The sequence below is a fragment of the Toxorhynchites rutilus genome, chromosome 1, assembly GCF_029784135.1.
Source record: "Toxorhynchites rutilus septentrionalis strain SRP chromosome 1, ASM2978413v1, whole genome shotgun sequence".
Lineage (NCBI taxonomy): Eukaryota > Metazoa > Arthropoda > Insecta > Diptera > Culicidae > Toxorhynchites > Toxorhynchites rutilus.
Window position 1 is genome coordinate 7116168 of NC_073744.1, and position 24543 is coordinate 7140710.

Here is a 24543-nt window from a genome sequence, read left to right on the forward strand (position 1 = left end):
TAGTTACGAAACAATATATATATATATATATATATATATATATATATATATGCAGCCATTCCATGCAAAACTGATAAAAGTGGTAAAGTGGTTCTCAGATTTTCGTGAAAGCGATTCTGTTCTTTATCCCAAAATGTTAGACCCGTATTTTTCATTAGGGTGGTCTTTCCCATTTTAGCGTGGTCAAAAAAAATCAATTTTTTTGCATTTTTTCCAGAAAATTATTATTTTCAATGATTCATAACTTTTGAACTACTGAAACGATTTAGATGATCGAATTTTCTGCAACTGCAGTATTTTTCTTAAATAGACCAGCTAATTGTCTTAAATTTGATATGCTGATCATCAGAATCGGTTCAGTAGCTTAGAGGTCATTCATTAAAAAAAGGCGATTTTGGAAAAAATGAGAAAAAATGATTTTTCAGACCGCCCTGGAATGAAAATGGGCACCCTAACGAAAAACTAAAAAATACGGGTCTGAAGTTTTGCGATAAAGAACAAAATTACGACTTTTCGCGAAAATCTGAGAATATCGGTTTGACATGGAATGGCTGTATAAAACGTACGAACACATTTCAAAGCAATACTGTGCATCAAAATTGTATTTGAAAAATTCCATGATTTCGAATTTCCAAAAAATTGTTCCGCACAACTACCTAAACAAAAAAAACATATATAAAAAATACGCACCGTCGATGAGGGATGAGATTGTATCGAAACGGAGAAAGTTACTATTAGTAATATATTGACAAATATTGCGAATATTTTTGAAAGCTGTGAACTGTTTAGTGGGAGACATATTTGCACTACTTTTAGTGCATAATACTTAACTGTATTACAAATAGTTATTGTTTAATAATTCATCAAAGTTTGATGTGTAAAAACATGTGTAAATACATCAAACTTTGAATAATTATTAAACAATAACTATTTATACTACCGTTAAGTACTATGCATTGAAAGTACAGTAGAACCCCCATTATCCGCGAGCGAATGATCCGCGGTGCAGTTTATCCGCGAAAGCGAGTTCCATAGTAATTCTATGAACCTACCCTAAATTTGACAATGAGTGGTAGGTTATTGTTCTTCTGTTTTGGTCATGACTTTCACATTATTTGACTACTGGTGTACACGACCTTACAGATGGATTGTCAATGATTCCTGTATTGATAAAACATTGTTTTCATACTGAAATATCTGGTTTTTTTTTGTGTTTGCACTTCATTTTTAGTCATTTGTTGTGTTATCCGCAATTTTCGTGATCCATGGTGAGCTAGCCTGACTATTCCGCGGATAATCGGGGTTCCACTGTAGTTCAAATATGTCGTCTACTAAACGGTTCACATCTTCCAAAAATATTCACATATTACTAATAGTAACTATCTCCGTTTTGACCCAATCTCACCCCCATGACTTATTCTCACCCCCATCGACGGTACATTTAAATGAAAATTATATTTTGATGAATCTAAAAATTTACAAAAAATCTAAATTTCGAAATACGAAAAAAATTACTTTAATTTGAAATTATTATTTTCGATAATTTTATTTTTCTTAATTTATCGCGATACATCATAGTTGACGCACTTTGAATACTTTCACAACTTTTCATTCCGAATCCTATCGGGAATGGGGGAAAACAAGAAAAATAACGTTTTTCACTATAGCTCCTATAGTGAACCATATCAGGATTCAGAAAAATTATATAATTCTAACTTGGTACCCTATACTATATTTCCCATAGTCCTGGTGACATTTTTTGGGGACTCTTTTTACGAACACATGAATACAATACAATTATAGATTTCAAGAAAATTAAAAAAAATATATTACAGAATTTAAAAAAAAAATAAAAAATGTATATATTTTTTAAATTACTAGATATTTTCGTATCGCGCTCAACATTTTCTGATAGTAAATCACAAATATGTAAAAACAAATATGAACATATTTTAATATAAGTTAAACCAGTAATGGGTCTCAAAATTTAAAAAAAACATTAAAATTTGAGAATATAGTTTATTTTTGTACCGCGCAACACTACTAAAATTCTGAAAAAAATCACACATATCTATGAAAGGTGTTGGAACACATTTGAATATGAATTAGAGTAGTACTGAATGTCTAATTCTCCCAAAAAAAAATTAATTTTTCAGGATTTTTTTTAGTAATAAAACTTTTGATGAGTAAATATGTTGATAATATTCCATGATACACCATAGTAAGATGCACTTTCAGTATTGTTTTCAAATTTTTATCTCGAAGCTTTTGGCGTGCAAAAAATTGAAAAGTCCGTTTTTCACCATAGATTCTATGGTGAACATCCTGAGTGTTCAAAAAAATAGTGAAAATTTCTTATTTGATACTATATATAATATTTTCCATAGAGCTGGTGATATGGTTTGGGGGCACTGTTACCTTCCTTACCCAGTCAGGCCCTTTTACGTAATCAGCTGTTACAGTATCGGCATGATAAACACCATTCACATTTCAGCGACCTGGCTTGCATTTTCGCCTTTATTAAAGACAAGCTGTAAAATGTATCGAATTTTCTCTTTGTTGACATCCATTGTTAACACGCTGTAACTCACAACTGAATGGAACAATGGAACACATGAGCATAAACTTGAAATGATCGATATTACGCGAGATATCGATCACTACAACCATCTATCGAGAAAATAATGGATTTCTTTTTCCCCAACCTAATATTAACCGATTCGATTTATACGTAAGTTTGGCAACCTTTCTTCAATTATCTGAATGTTTGAGATTTTCCTTTCCCTTCTCAGTACAATAATGTGTTTTACAATCACTCCCCTCTGACTACAACTTAAAATATGCTTTGAGAGCAATTTTAACGTCTGACCGTGTGGCCTAATGGAGAAGGCGTCGGACTTCGGATCCGAAGATTGCAGGTTCGAGTCCTGTCACGGTCGCTTATGAATATTTTTTTATGCTACGTATGAGAATGTTTCGTATGAGGGGTTGGATTGAGCGATTTTTGATCGATATTTCAAATATCGTTTTTTATTCCATTCCGATTTCTTCTGTACTCGCAAAAACCACGAATATCGATTTTTTTATTTCTTCGATCTTAGAAAAGTTTTTTGTAGAGTGTACATCGATTTTAATCTCACCTAGGGTCACCCAACAAACTTTACAAACAAACGTCACTTCACTCTTTGTTTTTAAGATGCTTCAAACTTTGCAGTTCATTAGCCTCTGAAACAAACGTCAACATTTGGATCGCTTCATAAAACTTGCTGACAATGTTAGTCCTGATTTTTCCACGATTTATTTCCGTACAAAGGGGCGCGATGTACTGCAACCAGTAGTTCATCCGATCGGTGAACTGATTGGTGACATCAGTTCCAGCCGAAGAATTGTTTTCCAGAACTTGACTACAACCAATAATCGGTTCCGATAGAATTTCAGAAGTATGGCACTGTTGGCTTTTATGGGATCGGCAAAGGCAAGGGATAGGCCAAGAATTAGAGCCATTACCCAAAAATACGCAAGAGATGCTCGCATAATATCTTATAGTAACTCAACAAATCGTTCCTGTAAGATTGAACTGAAACCAAGAGATCTTAAAATCCGCTTGCGAGAATCTGAAATATGAAGTAGATATTCTGCGACAACTCCAATACTTAAATTAATCTGTTCATTCATTATACTTGAAAGAAGTGATTTTTAACCGTTGGAAAATATGAAAATTGATTGATGGTAAGAAACATGGTTTGAAAAATCTAAACATCCGATTGAAATAGCTTCAATAGTTTCAACACTCACCTCAAACCCATTTCCTGAATATCTTTATCCTTCTTAACTCGCTGAAGTTCTCCTTCGAGCATTTTCTTCTCCTCCTCCAGTGAATCGTACATCTTCTGCAGTTTGCTGTTCACATTTTGTAGCTTCTCATAATCGGTATTCAAACTATCAACCTAAAAAAAAATGGGATGAAGTGCAATCAAAAGTAACTCATCACAATCCAACATCAAATAATTACGATAGTGTTCAATTCGGCCTTCCCCCTTTCGACGGAATGCTTATCCGTGCGCAAACCGTCCAGCGTCTTCTGCAGACTCTCACGCTCCTTGTAGAGCTCTGACAGCTGATGGTTAGCGGAGTCTAGCTTCTCGGTGAGTTCCGCCACCTTGCCCGTCAGCACATCCCGCGTGTGTTCGCAGTTCTCGAACTGTTTCTTGGTTGCTGCCAACGCGTCGGTGTTGGTTTGCAGTTTCACCTGCAGGTCGTGAATCGCCAGCTGGTACTTATGCAATGCGGCTTGAACCGCCGAAATGGTGCCCTCGGCGAATGCTTGTGATGTGCGTATCGCACCGCGCTTTGGCGATCTGGGTGGAGCTGGTAGCGCGGTTGACTGGGAGAGATGTAAATGATGGGCGGAAGTCTCCGCTTCGGCCGTTGCAGTTGTCTCGGCATCATGGACCACGGCGTGAGCGATATCACGCAGTGCACCCTGCAGACGCTCCAGCTCATCGTTAAGGCGCTGCGTTTGTCCAGCTTGGCTATCGGCCTGGACGTAACGTTCTTCCATGAGTTTAAGATCCTGGAGCATCTGCTGCATGCGCTGATCGCGTTGGGCGATCTCTAGCTTGGCATTTTCGTGCTGCGTTCGCAGCTCACCCAACTGGGACTTGAGGTCCATGTTTTCCCGCTCGATATGCATCTGTTGAGCTTCCTGAAAAGGCGTTCCAATTTAGTAATGGTTTTCATTTCAAATTTGAGACGTGCTCGGAATTACCTCAAATTTGGAAGACTGCTTCATGTTGACAGAGACCCCACTGCACGCGCCGACCACCTCGCGACCGGTCCCAGTGAGCTCCAGATGCATGCGGCCCAGCTCCATTTTAGTGGTTGAGGCCATCTCTTTGAACATGCGTTTGACGTTGACCACATCGCGCCACATTTTCAGCAGCCGCGTGTGCTCGTTGTTGTAGTAATCGTTGAAAGCCTATGATTGGGGACAATATATTAATTCCAAATTTAAATGAACCAAACCTCTGTAATTTCGTGTCTTTTGAGTTATATTGACGTAGGACTACGTCTTTCATTTCTATACCGGGGTGTAAAATCAAAGTTTCGAAAACGAAAGCGTTACGCCGGAGACCGAGATTTAGAGCGTTAATAGCTCCTAAACAACTGAACGAAATGGAATGATAAACACTTCATTCGAAAGATAAAATGTCTACGCGTTCTATACTTGTTACTTTTTGATCCAAAAACTTGTTTCAATAGTCTTAAAATTGCTTTCAAAACAGGCTATTGAAATCACCAATCGGTATATAAGCGAGCGCCGCTCGGAAATCCACTCAATTCTCATTGAACAGCGATTGGAGCATGTTGTCGCTGTTGTGGTGAAGCTCTTCGTTTATCATGAAAGCGCTGATGAACGGTGTCACCAAGAGCCTGTTTGTGCACCTTAGGCTAGACATGAATCCATCAGGAGGAGAGTGATGCCACAAACGGTTCCCCGGAAAGATCTCGAAGCAGCCGCTACACACACACACACACATACACGTGCGGAATTCTTTCCGTTTGGATGCCATTCAGCATCGAGAAAGATCCGGAAAATAATCTGCCAGTTCCTCTGGGAATTTAAAAATACATTCATGTGAAAGAGTTTATTTGAATGTTTTCTATCCATGTAACACTGTGACCAAATACATTTGGTTTTGTGGTTTTTCAATCAATCGCAATTAACAGGATAGCTTCTGAAGATTGTTCTTCCCCATCAGTAGGATATTTCCGTATCCAATATTGTATGCGCCCGCAATCGATTATTGCTCAGTCGCCGAAAGTTCCGAGCTCAGAGAGTTCATTCCCCTCTAGTTTGCCTTCCAAATTGCCATCGTAAACCACACCTTCTCTCGATTCAATCACACACAAAAAGCATACTTAAGCGATATTCTGGTGGTGAGACACATTCATTTTTCGTGAGTACATCGACTAGACAACATCGTTGCCTAACGTGCTGGAGGAGGTGGACACCGAAGGATCGACACATACACGCGTAGAATTCTTTCCGTTTGGATGCCAATCAGCATCGAGAAAGTTCCGGAAAGATCTAATCATTGCTGGGAAATAATCAGCCAGTTCCTCTGGGAATTTAAAAATACATTCATGTGAAAGAGTTTATTTGAATGTTTTCTATTCATGTAACACTGTGACCAGGGGGTCTTCGTAGCCACTTGGTTACGCGTTCGCTTACCAAGCGATCGATCGTGAGTTCAAACTCAGGGCCCTCAATTGACCATCTTTGTGTTGTTATAGAATAACTACGTCCACGCAACCATCATCAGCGATGGAAATCGATCCACGGTGGAACAAAGATCGATACATCCATACAACTGCTCTGCTCTGCAAGAAACATCAGGCTGCTGTTCTATAAATAACTCAACAATGATCAATATCAACTGTCTCCGCTGTCCGGTCTGTTGAACAATGGATGAACAGAAAGAATACACTTACGCCTAAATGGCTACTACTGTGTAATTTACCATAATGTAATGGAACAGAAAACCTCAGCCTAAATGGCTACTACTAACTACTGTGTAATTCACAATTCATAGAAACATAAACATATGTACATGTACACGATTAAAACCCGGCTCTGTTACAGCTAAATGCTAATGAGCCTAATAAATAAATGGGATAAAAAAAACACTGTGACCAAATATTTTTCAATCAAGTATTATTAACAGGTGGTTATCGAGTTAGTATTAACCACTGGTGGGCTTCCAGTATCGAGGAAAATGTGGAAATATCTAATCGTTACTGAAAATAATCTGCCAGTACCTCTGGGAATTTAAAAATACATTCATGTGAAAGAGTTTATTTTAATGTTTTCTATCCATAAAATATCCATATAATACATTTGGGTTTGTGATTTGTCAATCAAGTACAGTTAGCAGGTTAGCTTCTGAAGATTATTCTTCAGAACAAGGTTTTTCGTATCCTATATTGGATGCATAAAACCTTGTGCCTCCAACGTAACGCTCTCGTTTTCGAAGTCTCCCAAATATTCATTTATTCATTCATTCAGAATGGATTTAGATTCAACTTCAAACAAATGATCTCTAAATCAACGATAGTCCTACGTCACCCTTGCGGTTATACCATAGATATAACCCACTTCCTGTTTTTTTTTTGCAAAAATATCATTGCATCATCGAAATATCATAATTCAAGCATTATTACGGCAATTTTTTACAGAATTGCATGTAGATTCTGTTTCCTATATTATTTTTCTTCGATTTCGAAAATTATTGATTATTGATAGAAATTATTGAAATTTTTGAAATTCCTTCATCAATCATGTTCGGTAACGTATGTCTGGAGAGCTACGTGCAACGATTCGCTGTTGCTGACCTTGATGTGAAAGATTTTGAAGACTTTCTGAAGAAGCCTGAGGATGTTTACGTTGGTATCGATGCAGAAGAAGCTGAAAAAGGATTGGATTCAGCTAGGAAGCTAACCTTTGTCGTGACTTCTATGTTAAACTCGTGAAACAAATTGAGGTGCTCAGAATGCAAGGGGTGTAAGTGACTTGATCGATTTCTCTTCATCAACTTTTTATTTATTTAATAACTCAACTGCAAAAACGTTCCAATTCAAGTTTGCTATAGAATACGATAGATGAGGCTCTGGTCTATCTTCCACATTGTCAAATACAGCTGGGAATGTATTTGCAGCTAAGTTTTGACCAAAAGAGAGAGTTAATGAAGAGAAATCGATTAAATCACTTACACCCCTTTCATTCTAAGCCCCTCAATTACAAAGCGATTTGTCTATACACTACAGGCGGGACGCGACAGGACACAACACTTATAGTTCTTACAAACGTTAAAAGGACGTTAAATTTACCTTTTTTAGTCAACCGGTTTTGATGTTGTGCTTCGAAACTTGATTCAAATTCCGCAAACATTTAATCGCTGGTCTTGACAGTCGCTTTCTTGCAAACGCTTCATAAGTTATAGGCAGTATCGATATCTTGTAAATGATGTTAAAATGAAGCCAATACCACAAAGAATGTCAGGTTTTTAGTTATTCAATTATTTATAACATTGAAGTTTAGTAAATTTACATTTAAAAATAGAAAAAAAAATCAAAATAAAAATTTAATTTAAAACCCAAGCTGCCTGGGGGAAATCGGCGTTGCAAATACATGTTTTTACTGATGAAAAAATTAACAATTGTGTTTGGTATTGATGATTAACTTATATTACATTGATGAGTTTTTTTTTCTTTATTTCATCTATACATAACACAGGACGCATCTCGTCTAGGGTCACAGAGAGCGGTTTTCATCATATGTCATTCAACTTCGGCATCTTCTATCTGATATGTACCATCCAACGACTAATTACCATCTTTCTGTCATCATCACTCGGTAGTAAACAATGGTGGAGTGAACAAACAATATCCAACAACCAAACAAAACGGCCCTTTCCAGAGCCACCAAATCATTATCAAAGAGTGAAATACTTCAAACATATCCAAAATCAACAGATAGCCTAACGGAATCCTACGTCAACTATTCGGTCGTGTCTCAGACACAACCGTTCTGTGACTTTTTTTTATATTATATCATATTATGCTAGATAATTTTGAGATTGACACTCGTGGTTTTGTACAGTTTTGCTATAGCAGTTATTGCAAAATATCGTAAGAAGAGCAGCGCAAAGATAGTTTGTGCTGAAAAAATGAATCACTGCTCAAACTAAATCAAAATTTTAAAACCGAAGATTGATTTTCTATTTTGCTGCTATTTTTCACAAAATTCGGACGAATAACTATTTGCTAAAAACGGCATTTTATAAATGAACAGAACAGTCCCACATAATATCCCGAACTTTTTTATAAAGCAAACCTGTTTTTGTGCAGTTGCTTTCTGCTTTTTGTGTCACTGTTTAAGTGCGACGAGGAATCACGCAAAAAGGGACCGCACAAAAATAGATTTTCCTGTACTTGTATTGGCATATCCCTCTACTGTACGAGAGAGTGAATGAACTGCTCAAAAGAACTAGTTCACTTAAGTGAACGGTTCATTAAAGTGAACCGTTTTGCCCACCTCTACTGTATATACAGATTCTAAATCTGAAATTTAATGAAAAATCTGTAAAATACAGAATAGCAACACTGGTTGCCACATATACAGATTTTTCTGTAACGATACAGATTTTCAGCATGTTTTTTGACCAATAATCTGCTTATACAGATTAAAGATTATCAGATATCCATGTCGATTTTATACTGATTTTGTAACAAGATAAACTAATTTTTGAATATTTGATCATTTTATGCAACAATTAACAATCTTAATCAGACAATTCGAACAGTACTGAACTGAATTATTTTTGCTACTGTCGTATGTGTCGAAATTATTGAATCGAAATTATTTAATAAAATTTGAGGAGGAAATGCCTCAGTACAGTTCTCAAGCGACATCGAGGCTGAATTCTGCAAGACCATGTTTTAACACCACGAGGAAAGTTAGGATTAATTGAATGTTTATAACGCGAAACTAAATTGAATAAATTGTTTTCGTCGGTTTTCCTCAAAAATACGAAACAAAATAATTTTTATTTCTATTTGGCATAATTCCATGTATCTAAAACTCTCAATCTAAGATATGACACATTTTTTATCAAATTAGACCTCTGTGCGAGCAAGAATTGTACAGTAAACTTTTTGCATAGGCCTGAAAATAGAAAAAAACTCACAGGAGGGTTGTGTCCGAGACACGACCGCATAGTTGACGTAGGATTCCGTTAGGCTTTCTGTTGATTTTGGATATGTTTGAAAGATTACATTGTTAAACTCTTTGATAATGATTTGGTGGCCCTGGCCTTTTGGTGGTCGTTTTGTTTGGTTGTTGGGTATTGTTTGTTCATTCCATCAGTGTTTACCGAGCGATGATAACAGAAGGATAGTAAACAGTCGTTGGTCGGTGCGTATCAGATAAAAGATGCCGAAGTGAAACGAGATATGATAAAAATCACCCTCTGTGATCCTAGACGAGATGCCTCCTGTGTTATGTATGGATGAAATAAAGGAAAAAAACTCACCAATATAATATAAGATAACTAACAATACCGAACACAATTATCAATTTTTCTCATCAGTGTTTACATGTTACTTTAATATAGAGAAAACATATTTGAAATGGAAAAGGTAATTTTCTTTTAAAATGTTCACTTTCTGAGTGTTTGTTCAACCCAATGCGAATTTTTACTGGACTAACAGCACCTAATACAATATGTAGATAATATGGGAAATCACTTTTTCTAATATTTCTTCACTTTTCCAATTTTTCTCGCCGTATAAACTTTCCTTGGGCGAAAATGAACACAACAAAACAGACAGCTTGAACCAAACGACCCATTCTCGAGCAGGAACACACCTTGGTTCTTATTTATGAAAATTGGAATAAATCGAGTCATTTTAACACAACTGCTACCAAATACAATTTTACTCTTACACTTGTGCCCAATTTTTCACAATACACGATTGATATGAAATTTCATGAAGCAACCAACATTAAAGTTCCAAATTTAAATTTCATTCGCTAGAAACAATCGTATCACTCAACTTACTTGCAATACAAAAATGCCCCCGACTTGCATATATTTGCAATGCCGATTTCTCCCAGGCAGCTTGGTTTTGATGTCTCTGTTAGGGACCCGCCGCATGTGTCGTCAATTTCGACCAATCATATGGGTATTTCCGTTAGGATGGGGGTTAAGATTTTTCAATTGTTCGATAGTTAACTTCATGACATATATTATTTTCTTCAATATAAAATATTGTTATGGAGTGTCGGAATCGGTTGACGCAAAAATTTCATCAATCCATCATGAAATGACTGAGCAATAAGCGTATGAAATCGGACAATTTTCACGATGTACTCGATTTTAGATCGGGAACATATTGTACCCCAATATGTTCCCGAAAGACGTAATCTTACGTCAAAAGTCTTATTCAGAAAACTACTGGTAGGCTATACCAGTGATCACGAGTTTAAAAATATGGCAAAGCAGAATATTCACTACAAGAATGCAATTATTACTTCGTATTTAAATCTAACGCAAAAGTCTTATCAGGTACAAAATCCACAATACAGATTTTCTATTTTCTCTACGGATAAAAAAGATGTTTAGCTCGGAAATACAGATTTCATGTGGCAACATTGGAGGTAGAGATGGGCAAACCGTTCATGAACTGTTGAAAAGAACTAGTTCACCAAAAAGAGTGAACGAACTGTCGTTCTTTTTTACTGGGCAATAGTTCATATGAACTGCTTACACAGTTCAGAACGAACTGTTTGCGGTGATCGGTGTATAAAAGAAAGGCGAGAGAACGAGTGACAGATGAATAGTGCGGCAAGGTAAATAGTCCTTCAATAAACGAATGGAAACAAACGATAGCCCCATGAAATAACAAAAAGAAGATGTCTGTATTGTCCTTTTCATAATAAAACGGAATATTTCAGGTTACGATGGATCTAAAATTTGATTGTTCGATCATTTATCAAATAAAATTTTAATTTCATATTTTTAAATTGAGGGTCACTATTTCAGTAAGATGATATGCAAATCTTCCGTACCAGGAAAATACCGGTGAAAGCGAAACGTTTCAAATGGTCGTTTTAAGCAGTAAATAAATATTCGCGTCACTTATATGAAATATTTTATTATATTATATCATATTGTGCTCGATAATTTTGAGAAAGTCGTTCACGTTTTGGTACAGTTTTGTTATAGCAGTTATTGCAAAACGTCGTAAGAAAAGCAGCGCAACGCTAGTTTGTGCTGAAAAGAAAGAATCACGGCTCAAACTAAATCAAAATTTTAAAATCATAGTTTGAATTTCTATATTCTATTTCTATATTTCTATTCTATTGTTTCATTAATCGCGATTACAGTGACAATTATTCGATGTATTTATATTTTGATTTTAAATTATTCGATACAATATTACTCGATTATGATTTCAGATATTCGATTATTTGAATTAAGGGGGGACCCCGGTCTGGAAAATCGAAAAAATCGAATTTTCTTTTTTTGCATTTTTGGGAAGCTTATGCCCTCAGAAATGTTGTCCTAAAAGGATTTTTCGATATTTGATTTCGTTGGAAAATTACAGCCAAAAGTATGAGGTGACCTCAAGAAAAGTAGCAGTAGCCGTTTTGCTAGCTTTTTGGTTGCTCTCATACTCTCTCGAACACATACATACATACGCACACATACACAAACATACACACACATACAGCCGTGGAGCTGCCGGCCTAGAATAGCACTTCGGGTCTTGGTCCCTGTCCCTGTCGTAGAAGGCGACTAATCGGGTGACAACGCGAGTAAGGGCGCGGTAAAGCCTATGGAGATTGCACGGGGGAAATACCGTGTACAGGAGCAACGTAGGGAGTGCCGAGCACATCAGGGTTGACGCCAGTAAGATCCTGATTACGATATACTGGTACGACACGGAAAACGGACATGTTAAGGATGAGAATTACTTTCGACGCTAAAGGCTGACAATCGTGCTATCCTGTTCCCTGAGTAAGGAAGGGTGACACCTTCCTGAAACGGCGTGTGGGCTAATAGCGCGGTTGCCCCCGTCCCGGTAATAACTTGGCAAGTCTTCGGGTACGTTCGATGCTCGTCTAGGCTCAGGCACTAGGTACTAGGCGTCAGATGTCACATTCCTGACTTGCGCTGATCTGGCTCTGAACACGGTCCCCATGAAGGACCGTGTCAACCCCCTGCATGGCCTCACTGCTTGCATAGATAACCATGGGATCACTGATAGCGACTATATGCAACGAGCGGAGATAGCGGCCCGGAGTTGGGACCCAACAACAAAAATGAGTTTCCAAACAAATTCAACAGAAATCGAGAGCGAAATCGAAGAGGTAGGCATCTTTGCCAGAAGGGGACAGGTGATGAGATCTCCGCCGCTGAGCCAACCACCAGCACAAAAATCCACAAGCGATAAATACATCGGAGAGCAGCCAAACCTGCAACACGAGAAAACTAAGCTGGGTGAGGCCAAAAGGGCATCTGATGAACTCTACGAGTACATTAACCCTCGCAGTAACGTTCACGCCGTCATAAGGACCTTGACGATTAAAATCAAATCGGCGCTTGCAGCAGCCGAACGCGAGCAACAATTCTGGAGAGCAAAAGCTGAAAAGGCGGAGAACGCACTGAAAGAGAATGTGCAGAGTAAGCCGATAGAAGCGATCTCGACACCAATGAGTGACAGTACCCCGTTAACTGCGAAAAGGAAAAGACTAACTCCTGAAGAGAAAAGGGCAGCAAAGAAACAAAAAGATGGTAGCGAAGTGGCTAATGGTGAAAGCAAACAGAACAACGAAGAGATAAATGAGTGGAAAATGATCGAAAGAAAGAAAAAAGAAGAGAAGAAGAAAGAAAAATTAAAGCCTAGGCTGGAGAGGCCAAAGCCGGACGCTCTGATTGTGGCTACAGCGGGCGCTGCAACATATGCTGAGATTTTGCGAAAAGTTAAAGAGGATCCGTCCCTGAAAAATCTCGGAGAAAACGTGGCCAAAGTAAGGCGAACTCAAAATGGACAATTGCTGTTCGAATTGAAGAAGGACCCAACGATTAGAAGCTCAACTTATAAAGAGCTTGTCGAGAAATCTTTGGGCGAAACAGCGAAAGTGAGAGCTCTGTCCCAAGAAACAGTTGTAGAATGTAGAAACCTGGATGAGATCACTACAGATACCGAATTGAGAGTAGCCCTGAATGAACAGTTTGAGCTGGGAGAAGTCGCCATATCAATCAGGCTGAGGAAAGCATTTGGAAATACTCAAATAGCAACCTTAAGACTGCCAAGAACCGCAGCTAGCAAGCTATTGGAGGTTGGTAAGATGAAAGTCGGATGGACGGTGTGTTCCCTGAAAGCTATCCAGCAAGTATCTAGGTGTTTCAAGTGCATGGACTTTGGCCACCAAGCAAAGTACTGTAAAGGACCTGACAGATCGGAGCTCTGTATAAGATGCGGCGACAAGGGGCATTTGGCAAAGAATTGTACTAAGCCCCCAAGGTGCATGCTCTGCACGACGGAGGAAGAAAAAGACCACGCCACAGGGGGATCGAGATGCCCGGTCTATAAAAGGGCGATGGCAGAAATAACCAAATGGAGGTAACCCAGATAAACCTGAATCACTGCGACACGGCGCAACAATTGCTATCGCAAGCCGCATCAGAAACCAAATGCGATGTGGCGATCATAGCAGAGCCGTATCAAGTACCTCCAGATAACGGAAACTGGTTGACCGATAAAGCTAGAATGGCTGCACTATCGACGATGGGAAGATACCCCATCCAGGAAGTGGTATCCAATACATACGAAGGGTTCGTGATAGCCAAAATAAATGGAATCTTCGTATGTAGCTGCTATGCCCCCCCGAGATGGACAATAGAACAGTTTGATCTGATGCTATATAACCTAACAGAAGAGCTCATCGGACGGAGTCCCATAGTCATCGGTGGAGACTTCAACGCCTGGGCAGTGGAGTGGGGGAGCAGATTTACCAACGCGAGGGGTTTTAGTCTACTGGAAGCCCTGGCGAAGCTGAATGTGAGACTGGTCAACGAAGGCTACACCAGCACTTTCCATAGAAACGGTCGAGAATCAATCATCGATGTTACCTTCTGCAGTCCGATGTTGGCAGTAAATTGGAGAGTATGTGATGATTACACTCACAGCGACCATCAAGCAATCCGCTACACTGTGCGCTGTCAGAGTTCATCTAAAACAAGAAATATAAAAACAAAAGGTCGCAGGTGGAAGTCGAAGAAATTCGACAAGAATTTATTCATTGAAGCACTCCGAGTGGAGCGAACAGTCACCAGTCTTAGTGCCGGCGAACTAACAAATTTGGTAGTGAGAGCATGCGACGTTACCATGCCACGAAAACTAATACCGAAAGGCGAACGTCGCCCAGTTTATTGGTGGAACGAGACGATTAACTCCCTTCGGTCGAACTGTCTCCGAGCCAGGAGGAGGATGCAAAGGGCCAGAAATGCTATCGACAGAGTAGAGCGCAGGGAAGAACTCAAAACAGCAAAAGCCGCCCTTAAGCATGAAATAAGACGTAGTAAGATAAACTGCTTCAGAGAACTATGCCGCGATGCCGATGCGAACCCTTGGGGCAATGCATATAGGGTGGTGATGGCAAAGATTAAAGGTTCATCGACACCCAGTGAAAGCTGTCCGGTGCGGTTGAAGAATATTGTAGAAGGGCTCTTCCCGCAGCATGATCCAACGAGCTGGCCAGCAGCATCATATAGTGAAAATGAAGAACACGTCGAGAGAGTGTCCACAGAAGAGCTGCTGGCGGCGGCAAAAGAACTGAAAGTGAATAAAGCACCTGGCCCCGACGGAATCCCAAATGTGGCCCTCAAAGCCGCGGTTGAAGCGTATCCAGATCTTTTCAGAGCAACGATGCAAAAGTGTCTGGATGAAGGATGCTTTCCAGATATTTGGAAGAAGCAGAAACTGGTACTGTTGCCGAAACCAGGAAAGCCGCCAGGGGAACCCTCTTCCTATAGGCCCATCTGTCTACTGGATACCCTCGGAAAACTGCTGGAGAAGATAATTCTGAACAGGTTGACGAAGTACACAGAAAGTGACAACGGACTCTCGAAGACGCAGTACGGGTTCCGGAAATATAAATCCACGGTGGATGCCATCCTGTTAGTTGCCGAAGCAGCCAGAAAAGCCTTAAAACAGAATAGACGCGGCGATCGATACTGCGCTATAATAACGATTGACGTGAAAAATGCTTTCAACAGCGCCAGTTGGGAAGCTATTGCCGAAGCACTGCACCGAATGAAGGTACCGAATTATGTGTGCCAGATCCTCAAAAGCTACTTTCAAAACAGGGTTCTGACTTACGACACAGAGAAGGGACAGAAGGCATTGAATATAACAGCGGGTGTCCCTCAGGGCTCCATCTTGGGTCCAACGCTGTGGAACGGGATGTACGATGGTGTGCTGAGGTTGAAGCTTCCTACAGGAGTGAAGATTACCGGCTTCGCCGATGATATTTCCCTGACGGTGACAGGCGAGACTCGTGAGGAAATCGAGATGCTGGCTACAGAGGCGATAAAGATAGTGGAAAATTGGATGAAAGAGGCTAAGTTGCAGATAGCACATCACAAAACCGAAATGGTGTTGGTCAGCAATCACAGAGTTGTAAAGCAAGCGAAGATCAATGTTGGGGCGCATACTATCGTCTCCAAACGTGAGCTGAAATACCTTGGGGTGATTATCGACGACCGACTAAATTTCAAGAGTCATGTTAAATACGCATGCACGAAAGCGGCCAAAGTCATCGCGGCGCTAGCTAGAGTTATGCCGAATAACGCGGGGCCTAGCAGTTGTAAGAGACGCCTCCTGGCCAGTGTAGCAACATCAATACTCCGATATGGCGGTCCAGTTTGGACAGCAGCGCTTGAATGCCAACAAAATCGCAAGCTGCTGACTAGAACATACCGAATAATGGCGATGAGAGTAGCGAGCGCTTATAGAACTATATCTGCGGATGCGGTTTGTGTCATAGCCGGAATGATCCCGATCGATCTCACTCTGGCCGAAGACGACATGTGTTACAAACAGAGAACAGAAAGCGTGCAGAGTAACAGAAAAGTGCGGGTAAGAGCAAGGGCTGGCTCCATGAGAAAGTGGCAGCAGGAGTGGAACAACACGCCTAACGGTAGATGGACCCACAGCTTGATCCCGAACATCACTACGTGGGTAGAAAGAAAACACGGAGAAGTGAGCTTCCACCTGACGCAATTCCTATCCGGTCATGGTTGTTTCAGATGGTACTTGTACAGATTCGGCCATGCAAGTTCGCCGCTTTGCCCAGAGTGTAACACAATAGAGGAGACAGCAGAACACGTGGTTTTCGACTGCCCCCGTTTTTCTATTGAAAGGGAAGAAATGTTCCTCGCTAGCAGATCAACCCTAAATGCTCAGAACATCGTCCAAAAGATGTGCGAAAGTGAAAGTACGTGGAATGCAGTGAATCGTGCAATAACAAAAATGTTGACGACGCTCCAACGAAGATGGAGGGACGAGCAAAGATTCAGCATAGCAAATCTAGAGAGATGAGTACATGAGCACAGCCCCCTCCCGAAGTAATACCAAATGGTGGTTCCGGGGGGTCCAGGCATGAAGTACAAGGAGGTGGTTTTAGTGAGTAAAAATCTCACACTACCCAGTCAACATGGCGACGGGGAGTCTATGAAGATCTCCACCTCCTTGCCAAAAAAAAAAAAAAAAAAAAAAACATACACACACATACAAATACACACATACACATACACATGCAGACTTATACACATACACATACACATACAGAAACACACATACACAGTTATAAATAATGGAGGATGTAGAAGGGTGAAGTATCAGCTGTTTTGCCGATTAGTGAAAGATGGTAATTTTAGTTTTTTCTGTACATACATATATTTATTTTGTTGGAATTGTATTTGTATTTGTGTAGGGAGCTTTCTAAATTGGTGTTGGTTATGCTGTTTGTTGTTGTTCAGTTGTTCACTCGCTTGTGTTTGACAGGTATAAAAATAGACAGTTTTACAAATTTTGCCTAAACATGAGTCCGAAAAGTGTGTATCGCGATACGAAAGGCTCAAGAATTGCGAGACCACACCGTGTATCCTTAAAGCGAAAAAATTATCCAATAAACAGATATGGAGGAAGAATCGAGAATACAAGTCGATCGGCGAAGAAGCTAAAAGCACCAAAGTTGTCTGACATTGCTGTGAATGATTCTTTCGGGTATCGCATAATCAATTTTTTGACAGTTTTTTCTGTCGTTTCGAAAGTTACGAAATGTAAAAAATGTGATGGAAATGTAACATTTTCCGAGGAAAGTTGCCGCGGACTTGGATTTAAACTGGTGATCAACTGTCCGTCTTGTAAACCAACATATGTTTTTTCGAGTCCTTTAATCCGTGGAAAAGCATATGAAATCAACCGCCGAATCACCTTCGTATTTAAGTTACTGGGACTTGGCTATGCTGCGCTGGAAAAGTTTTGTGGACTAATGGATCTCCCAAAGCAAGTCGCGGAGAGCACGTACGACAATATCAGTTCCTACATTTTCAAAGCAGCAGAAGTTATCGGTGAAAGTTCTATGGAAAATGCAGTCGCTGATGAAACAAAAATGAGTGGAGGAAGCAGAGACATCACGGTTTCTGGAGACGGCCCTTGGAAGAAACGTGGGTTTTCTTCACTATTTGGAGTGTCGTCCTTGATTGGGTATAACAGTGGAAAAGTGGTTGATATAAATGTAAAATCATCGTACTGTAAAGAATGCGAGACCTGGAAGAAATTGATGGGAAGCCCGGAATACGATTCGTGGTTAGAAGATCACGCGAACCACTGCAGCAACAACCACGAGGGATCAGCTGGAAGAATGGAAGTTGACGCGATTCGGGAGATGTTTCTGCGCTCCGAGGAAAAGTACTCCGTTCGATATACTAATTACGTTGGTGATGGTGACAGCAAGACTTACAAGGGAATTGTCGACAGCAATCCGTATAAAGGCGTCAACATTGTAAAGAAGGAATGCATAGGACATGTACAGAAGCGAATGGGAACTCGACTGCGAAGTGTTAAAAAGAACAACAAAGGCCTGGGAGGAAGAGGAAAGCTGACCGATAAACTAATCAATGAATTGACAGTTTACTACGGTCTAGCAATTCGACGCAATTCTGACAGTAAAGAGGAGATGAAGAAGGCGATTTGGGCGACATTTCTTCACAAAGTTTCGAACAACAGGCATCCACAACATGACTTATGTGATAGTGCCTGGTGCTCATATCTGAAAGCAAACGAATTGAACACATTGAAGGATTATGATCACCACGAACCTTTGCCGAAAGATGTGCAGGACGCAATTCGACCAGTCTATGAGGACCTTTCGGCAGACAATTTATTGCAACGATGCGAAGGGGGGTTTACGCAGAACAATAATGAAAGCCTCAATTCAGTTATTTGGTCAATCGCTCCAAAATCCAAGCATAGTGGCAAACACACTGTTGACTTCGCTAGTTATACAGCAGTTAGTTTGTTTAACGATGGCTATATTTCTGTTTTGAAAATGATGAAATTAATGGGAATGCTGATTGGACCGAGCTGCCATGCGTTATATTTGCAACTGAACAAAAAAAGAATTTCCAAGGCAGAAGTGAAGAAATACGAGAGCAGTAAGATTGCTCGACAAATGATTGCTGCGGCCAGAAAAAGTGCTGCGGACAGCTTCCTGGAGGCCGAAGGCGAAGTGTATGGAGCCGGAATAGCTAACTAAAAGTTGATCATTTCTAAAAGTGTATTATTTTGTGTTACAAATACATTAATATTCCTCAAACATATGTTTTCCGTTTCTGATCCGCCATTTTTCATTCGCCATTTTGCATCCGCCATTTTGTTTTTTTTTCATAAATTTGTAACGGACAGGTATTCAGCTACTTAAAGAAAAAAAGAAACTCATTTCAATATAATCTACTTCATTTATTGCAACGCATTGCTGACCGAAAACTTGAAAAAAACTTTAAACGCGTTTTTCTCGAAACCATGTTTTTTCAACTGGTGGTATCGATATCTCAGGATCTACTCGACCGATTTGGCTGAAATTGGCATCTAAAAATGTAGAAATGAATTATCTAAAGTGTTACATAGCCGTTTTTTGATATTTCATTTTTTCGATTTTTTATGAATTTTTAAACAGCGATTTTTTATGAAAAATGACGTATTTTTAACAAAAATGGCCGCCATTTTGGAAATTTTTCGAATTTTAAAAAACCTCTATGTAACACTTTAGGTATTGTCCTAAGGATTCAAAATATTCATTGGAATTCGTTCTACGACCCCCCGTTTCTTCAGAACCGATACCACCAGTAAGGTATCTTTTTCAGACAACATCTACGCATCCAGCTCTAAACAGCGTAATAATCATTATTCGTGCACTCAAAAAATGGAAAAAACATCTTCAAATATACCTTCAACAATAACCAAAATACCCGAACACTTCACTTTATTCCTAACATCCGAAAAAAATCACGAAGATTCATCATTTTTCGACCTTCCAGACAGGGGTCCCCCCTTAATCGAACGATTAACCGACGTCTCTATTTACTATACTTGCTTTGATATATCCCTTCACTGTAAGAAAGAGTGAGTGAACTACTCAAAAGAACTAGTTCAATTAAGTGAACGGTTCATTAAAGTGAACCGTTTTACCCATCTCTAATTGGAGGCAACCCTGATAATAATAAGCGGTCAACATGAGTATTTTTCAGCCAAAAACATCTTCATTCGAATTTGTGAGGTTTCTTTGAATCAGGATCAGACCAATTCTGCCGGTTGTTAATCGTAACAAGGTAAAATTGGAGGTAACCAGCGTCAGCAAACGCTCACTGCTGAGCAGACCTACTCCTCACGCCCTGATATTGAACCTGAATGATACCGTCGTCATGCTGCAGCTCTGGACTACTATCCGCTATGTTTCGGTAGCGATAGCAGCTTTTTGTCGTGTTGATCGCAGTACGTATATGTATAGAAAGAAACGATGGTAATACAGATTAAGGGTGGCGGTACAAATGTTGGAGTTAGATGTGTAAGCAACAGTCCAGTAATGATAGTGTGCAGAATCCCTCGTTTGGAGTCAATATTGGTGCAAATACGTTCAGCATTTGCAATGGTCTGTAGCCAATGATTCCGTTGGATAGTTTCCTTCTGGGAAACGATCTTTGGATACCCGTTCTGAAACTTTTTTTGGCGATTTGCAAATAAAATTACCGCTGCAGGATCGTACGAAGCACTTCATTTTTAATTTTAGCTCAGCCTGCAAGAGTGCCGTAATAAAATCTTTTTGTTTTAATAAAATGTTTTTGGTTCAAACAATCTTTTAATATTGTTTTTTTTTCTCAGAAAATCTGTATTGAAATCTGCATTAAGTTCATAAGTCCAATTCATAAGCCTATGAGCCAATTATAAGCTCAGCCTATTCATAAGCTTAGAAGCTTATAAGCTTTGGACAAATTTTATGCCAGCTTGGCTGGCCATTGGCAGCACAATCTCAGATTACAGTGAGAAGTTATGAGTGTTATTATGACATTGTTGATCATTTAGGCAACATTGCATACTTAAAATTTAATAAAATTGATTACTCGCTCAATAGGAAAAACATTTATTTCCTTATTTTTTTTTCAAAAAATTGAAATGAATTTCGAAACGAACTCAAAAACTATGAAACCCAAAAAATGTGGTCAAATGAAGGTCAAATGAAGGAAATTGTTTCCATTGAGAAATATAAAAAAAACAAGAAAAATTTGCGCCGAAAACATTTTGATTAACATGTTGACTGCCACGTCAGTCGCTTGTGACTGACACCGAGTTTTCACTCAGGCTGCGTCAGCCACCGGTGACTGACAGTATAACATATGATAATAAAGGTAACTACTATAAGCATAAAAGCTTATAAGCAATCCCTTTCGTACAAAAATACCTTCCACTACGATAACAGGGTGTCGACTCAAAACTCGAAGAAAAATTCCCTGATATTCCCTGATTTTCCAGTAATTTTTCCGAAAAATTCCAGATGTTTACTATTACTAGTCCAATCAAATTCTCTACTAATACTTTAGCTATAGTTCCTAAGATATTTAGTTAGCTTAAACAATGAAATTTAAGAACGTCTGATTTTTCAATGAAAAAATTGAGATTTTTAAATAAGTTAAACGACGACAGAGAAGTGTCGTAAAAGATAAAAAAATAGATTTATTAATACAGTTCAAAGTTCTTATGAAGGAGCCTTAAACACTAGTAGAGAATGGGTCATTTTCATTTTGATTCGAATCAATTTCACGAAACTGTTACGATTTTAACGAAACACTTTTTTTTTGCAATCTTTCGGCTTTCTGTGCATTTTCCAAAACTTTCTTATTTCTTTCAACTTTCCTTGTCCTCTAGATAAAGAGAATGAGAATTTTGAACTCATTGAATTAACTAGCTCAACATTTTTATTGATGCTATCCTTCCAAAGTTAAGCATACCATCGTAAACTTGTCCCATAGCATAACCGCTTCGTCACGAAAGTTTTCTTAAAACATTCGGTACTAATGGAAAAGCTCTCTCAACGTTGGAGTTTCCACACGAGAGACAGAAGACCATTTTGGTTGAAAAGTTCCGTAAACCTATCATTTCCAATAATGCTCCAGACGTTTATTTTCCGGATCATAGTGAGCAAACTTGTTACTGTTTTTGAAATCAATATTGTTTCAGTGCTAAGTCTGCTGGAGCTCCACTGATACGTCCGAAATCCGTCAAATATTAAAATGGTCACTAGGGTCAACAGTCAAAAGTTTCTCGAATCGTTTTCCAGCTATTTTTTTCTAATCGAAATCAATGACGGCAAGATCAAGGATATATCAAGGCTTCGTAAGCTTCGAAACCAGAGCTCCGTTGTTTTAATCCATCAATCTATTGATGAATTCGGAGCTACCCAAATTCAAGAGTTTTTCTTCTCCTTTGTAAAAGTTCAGTTGCAGTTCTCGTAATATGACCACAGTAACATTGACGTCATGTAACGATTTTTTTTTTTTTTTATAAATTCGTTTATTTTTACAGGCTCAGTTGCATAAGTTTAAAGGAGCCGAAATCTTAAATATATTTTTAACACTATATATATGAACAATTTTCTTAAATCTATGGTTAGTAATGTGGGAAACCGATTACTCGCGGTGAACTCGAGATTAGAAGGGTGACATATTTTTCTCAGGAAAAGGATGGGGTATAAGGAAATTATTACAATGTTGATAATCACACACACTCAATTCTTAAATCTATTCGTACATCTATTGTGAATTTACATTTCATTCTCCTGTTTATAGCAAGCGGACCAATTACTCATAAAGGAAGAAATGGAGGGTATAAGGATATAAGGATAATCACACACGAACATCGATAGATTTAAGGAAAACATATATTTGGGACATGTAATCAAGGTCTAACCGAGCCAACACATCTCTCACCGGCACATTGGGCTGCCTTCCTCTAGCCCGAAGGGAGTTCTCTAAATTCGATCTGGCAACAAGATACACCTCACACGACCAAACAACGTGTTCGATGTCGTGGTAGCCTCGGCCACAAACGCAGATATTGCTGCCGGCCAGATTGAAACGAAAGAGTAGCGCGTCTAACGAACAGTGATTGGACATGAGTCGGGAGAAGGTGCGAATAAAGTCCCGACTCAAGTCCAGACTTTTGAACCATGGTTTGAGGCTAACCTTAGGGATAATCGAGTGGAGCCACCGGCCCAATTCATCTTCGTTCCATTTGCGTTGCCAGTTAGCGATGGTATTTTTACGGACTAAAGAGTAAAATTCATTGAAGGCGATTTGACGCTGATAAATATCGCCTTCAATCGCACCTACCTTTGCTAATGAGTCAGCCCTCTCATTACCCGGAATTGAGCAATGAGAAGGGACCCACACAAAGGTAATGACATAACAGCGTCTGGATAAAGCACTCAAATTTTCTCGTATTCTCTCAAGGAAGTACGGCGAGTGCTTTTCCGGCCTCACTGAACGGATAGCTTCGACGGAGCTAAGACTATCCGTTACAATGTAATAGTGTTCAACAGGTCGTGAGGCGACGCTGTCCAGCGCCCAGTGTATCGCTGCCAATTCAGCAATATACACTGAGCAAGGAAACTGAAGACTGTGGGAGGTGCTGAAAATTTTGTTGAACACTCCAAATCCTGTGAACTCGTTTATAGTGGACCCATCAGTAAAGTACATATTATCACAATTGATATCCCCATACTTTGCATCGAAGATCGTAGGAACGATCCCCGATCGATGATAATCTGGAATTCCATGGATTTTCTCCTTCATGAACAGATCAAAATGTACAGAGGAATTGATGTAGTCAGAAAAACAAACACGGTTGGGAGTATACGAAGAAGGATCAACCTGCATGGAGATGAATTCATGATATGAGCTCATGAATCCTGAATGAAAATTTAGCTCAATAAACTGCTCAAAATTTCCGATCACCAATGGGTTCATAACCTTACACCGGATGAGGAACCGAAGAGATAATAAATTGAAGCGATCTTTTAGTGGGATTACGCCTGCCAAAACCTCGAGACTCATGGTATGCGTTGAGGGCATACATCCCAACGCAATACGGAGACAAAGATACTGAATTCGCTCGAGTTTAATGAGATGTGTTTTGGCAGCTGATTGAAAACAGAAACTGCCATACTCCATCACTGAGAGAATAGTTGTTCGATACAACATTATAAGATCTTCTGGATGGGCTCCGCACCAGGTGCCGGTAATTGTACGGAGAAAGTTTATTCTTTGTTGGCATTTTTTACTCAGATACCTAATATGGGCCCCCCAAGTACATTTGGAGTCGAACCAGACCCCAAGATACTTGAAAGACATAGCA

At 39.4% G+C, this 24543-nt stretch overlaps 1 protein-coding gene and 1 non-coding gene across 2 annotated transcripts in view; one reads left to right on the top strand and one right to left on the bottom strand.

The window, feature by feature from the left end:
* Positions 1–24543, bottom strand: part of LOC129762806 (rootletin) — a 69181-nt gene that overhangs the window by 16626 nt on the left and 28012 nt on the right. Inside the window, exons 4-6 of the mRNA XM_055761345.1 lie at positions 4769–4978; positions 4013–4705; positions 3796–3947 (exon numbers count right to left, since the gene is read on the bottom strand). Coding sequence (XP_055617320.1) covers positions 3796–3947; positions 4013–4705; positions 4769–4978 — 1055 coding nt within the window. The remainder of the gene's footprint in view (positions 1–3795; positions 3948–4012; positions 4706–4768; positions 4979–24543) is intronic.
* On the top strand, positions 2867–2939 carry Trnar-ucg (transfer RNA arginine (anticodon UCG)). Its single transcript has one exon. It is a non-coding gene; the product is annotated as a tRNA-Arg (tRNA).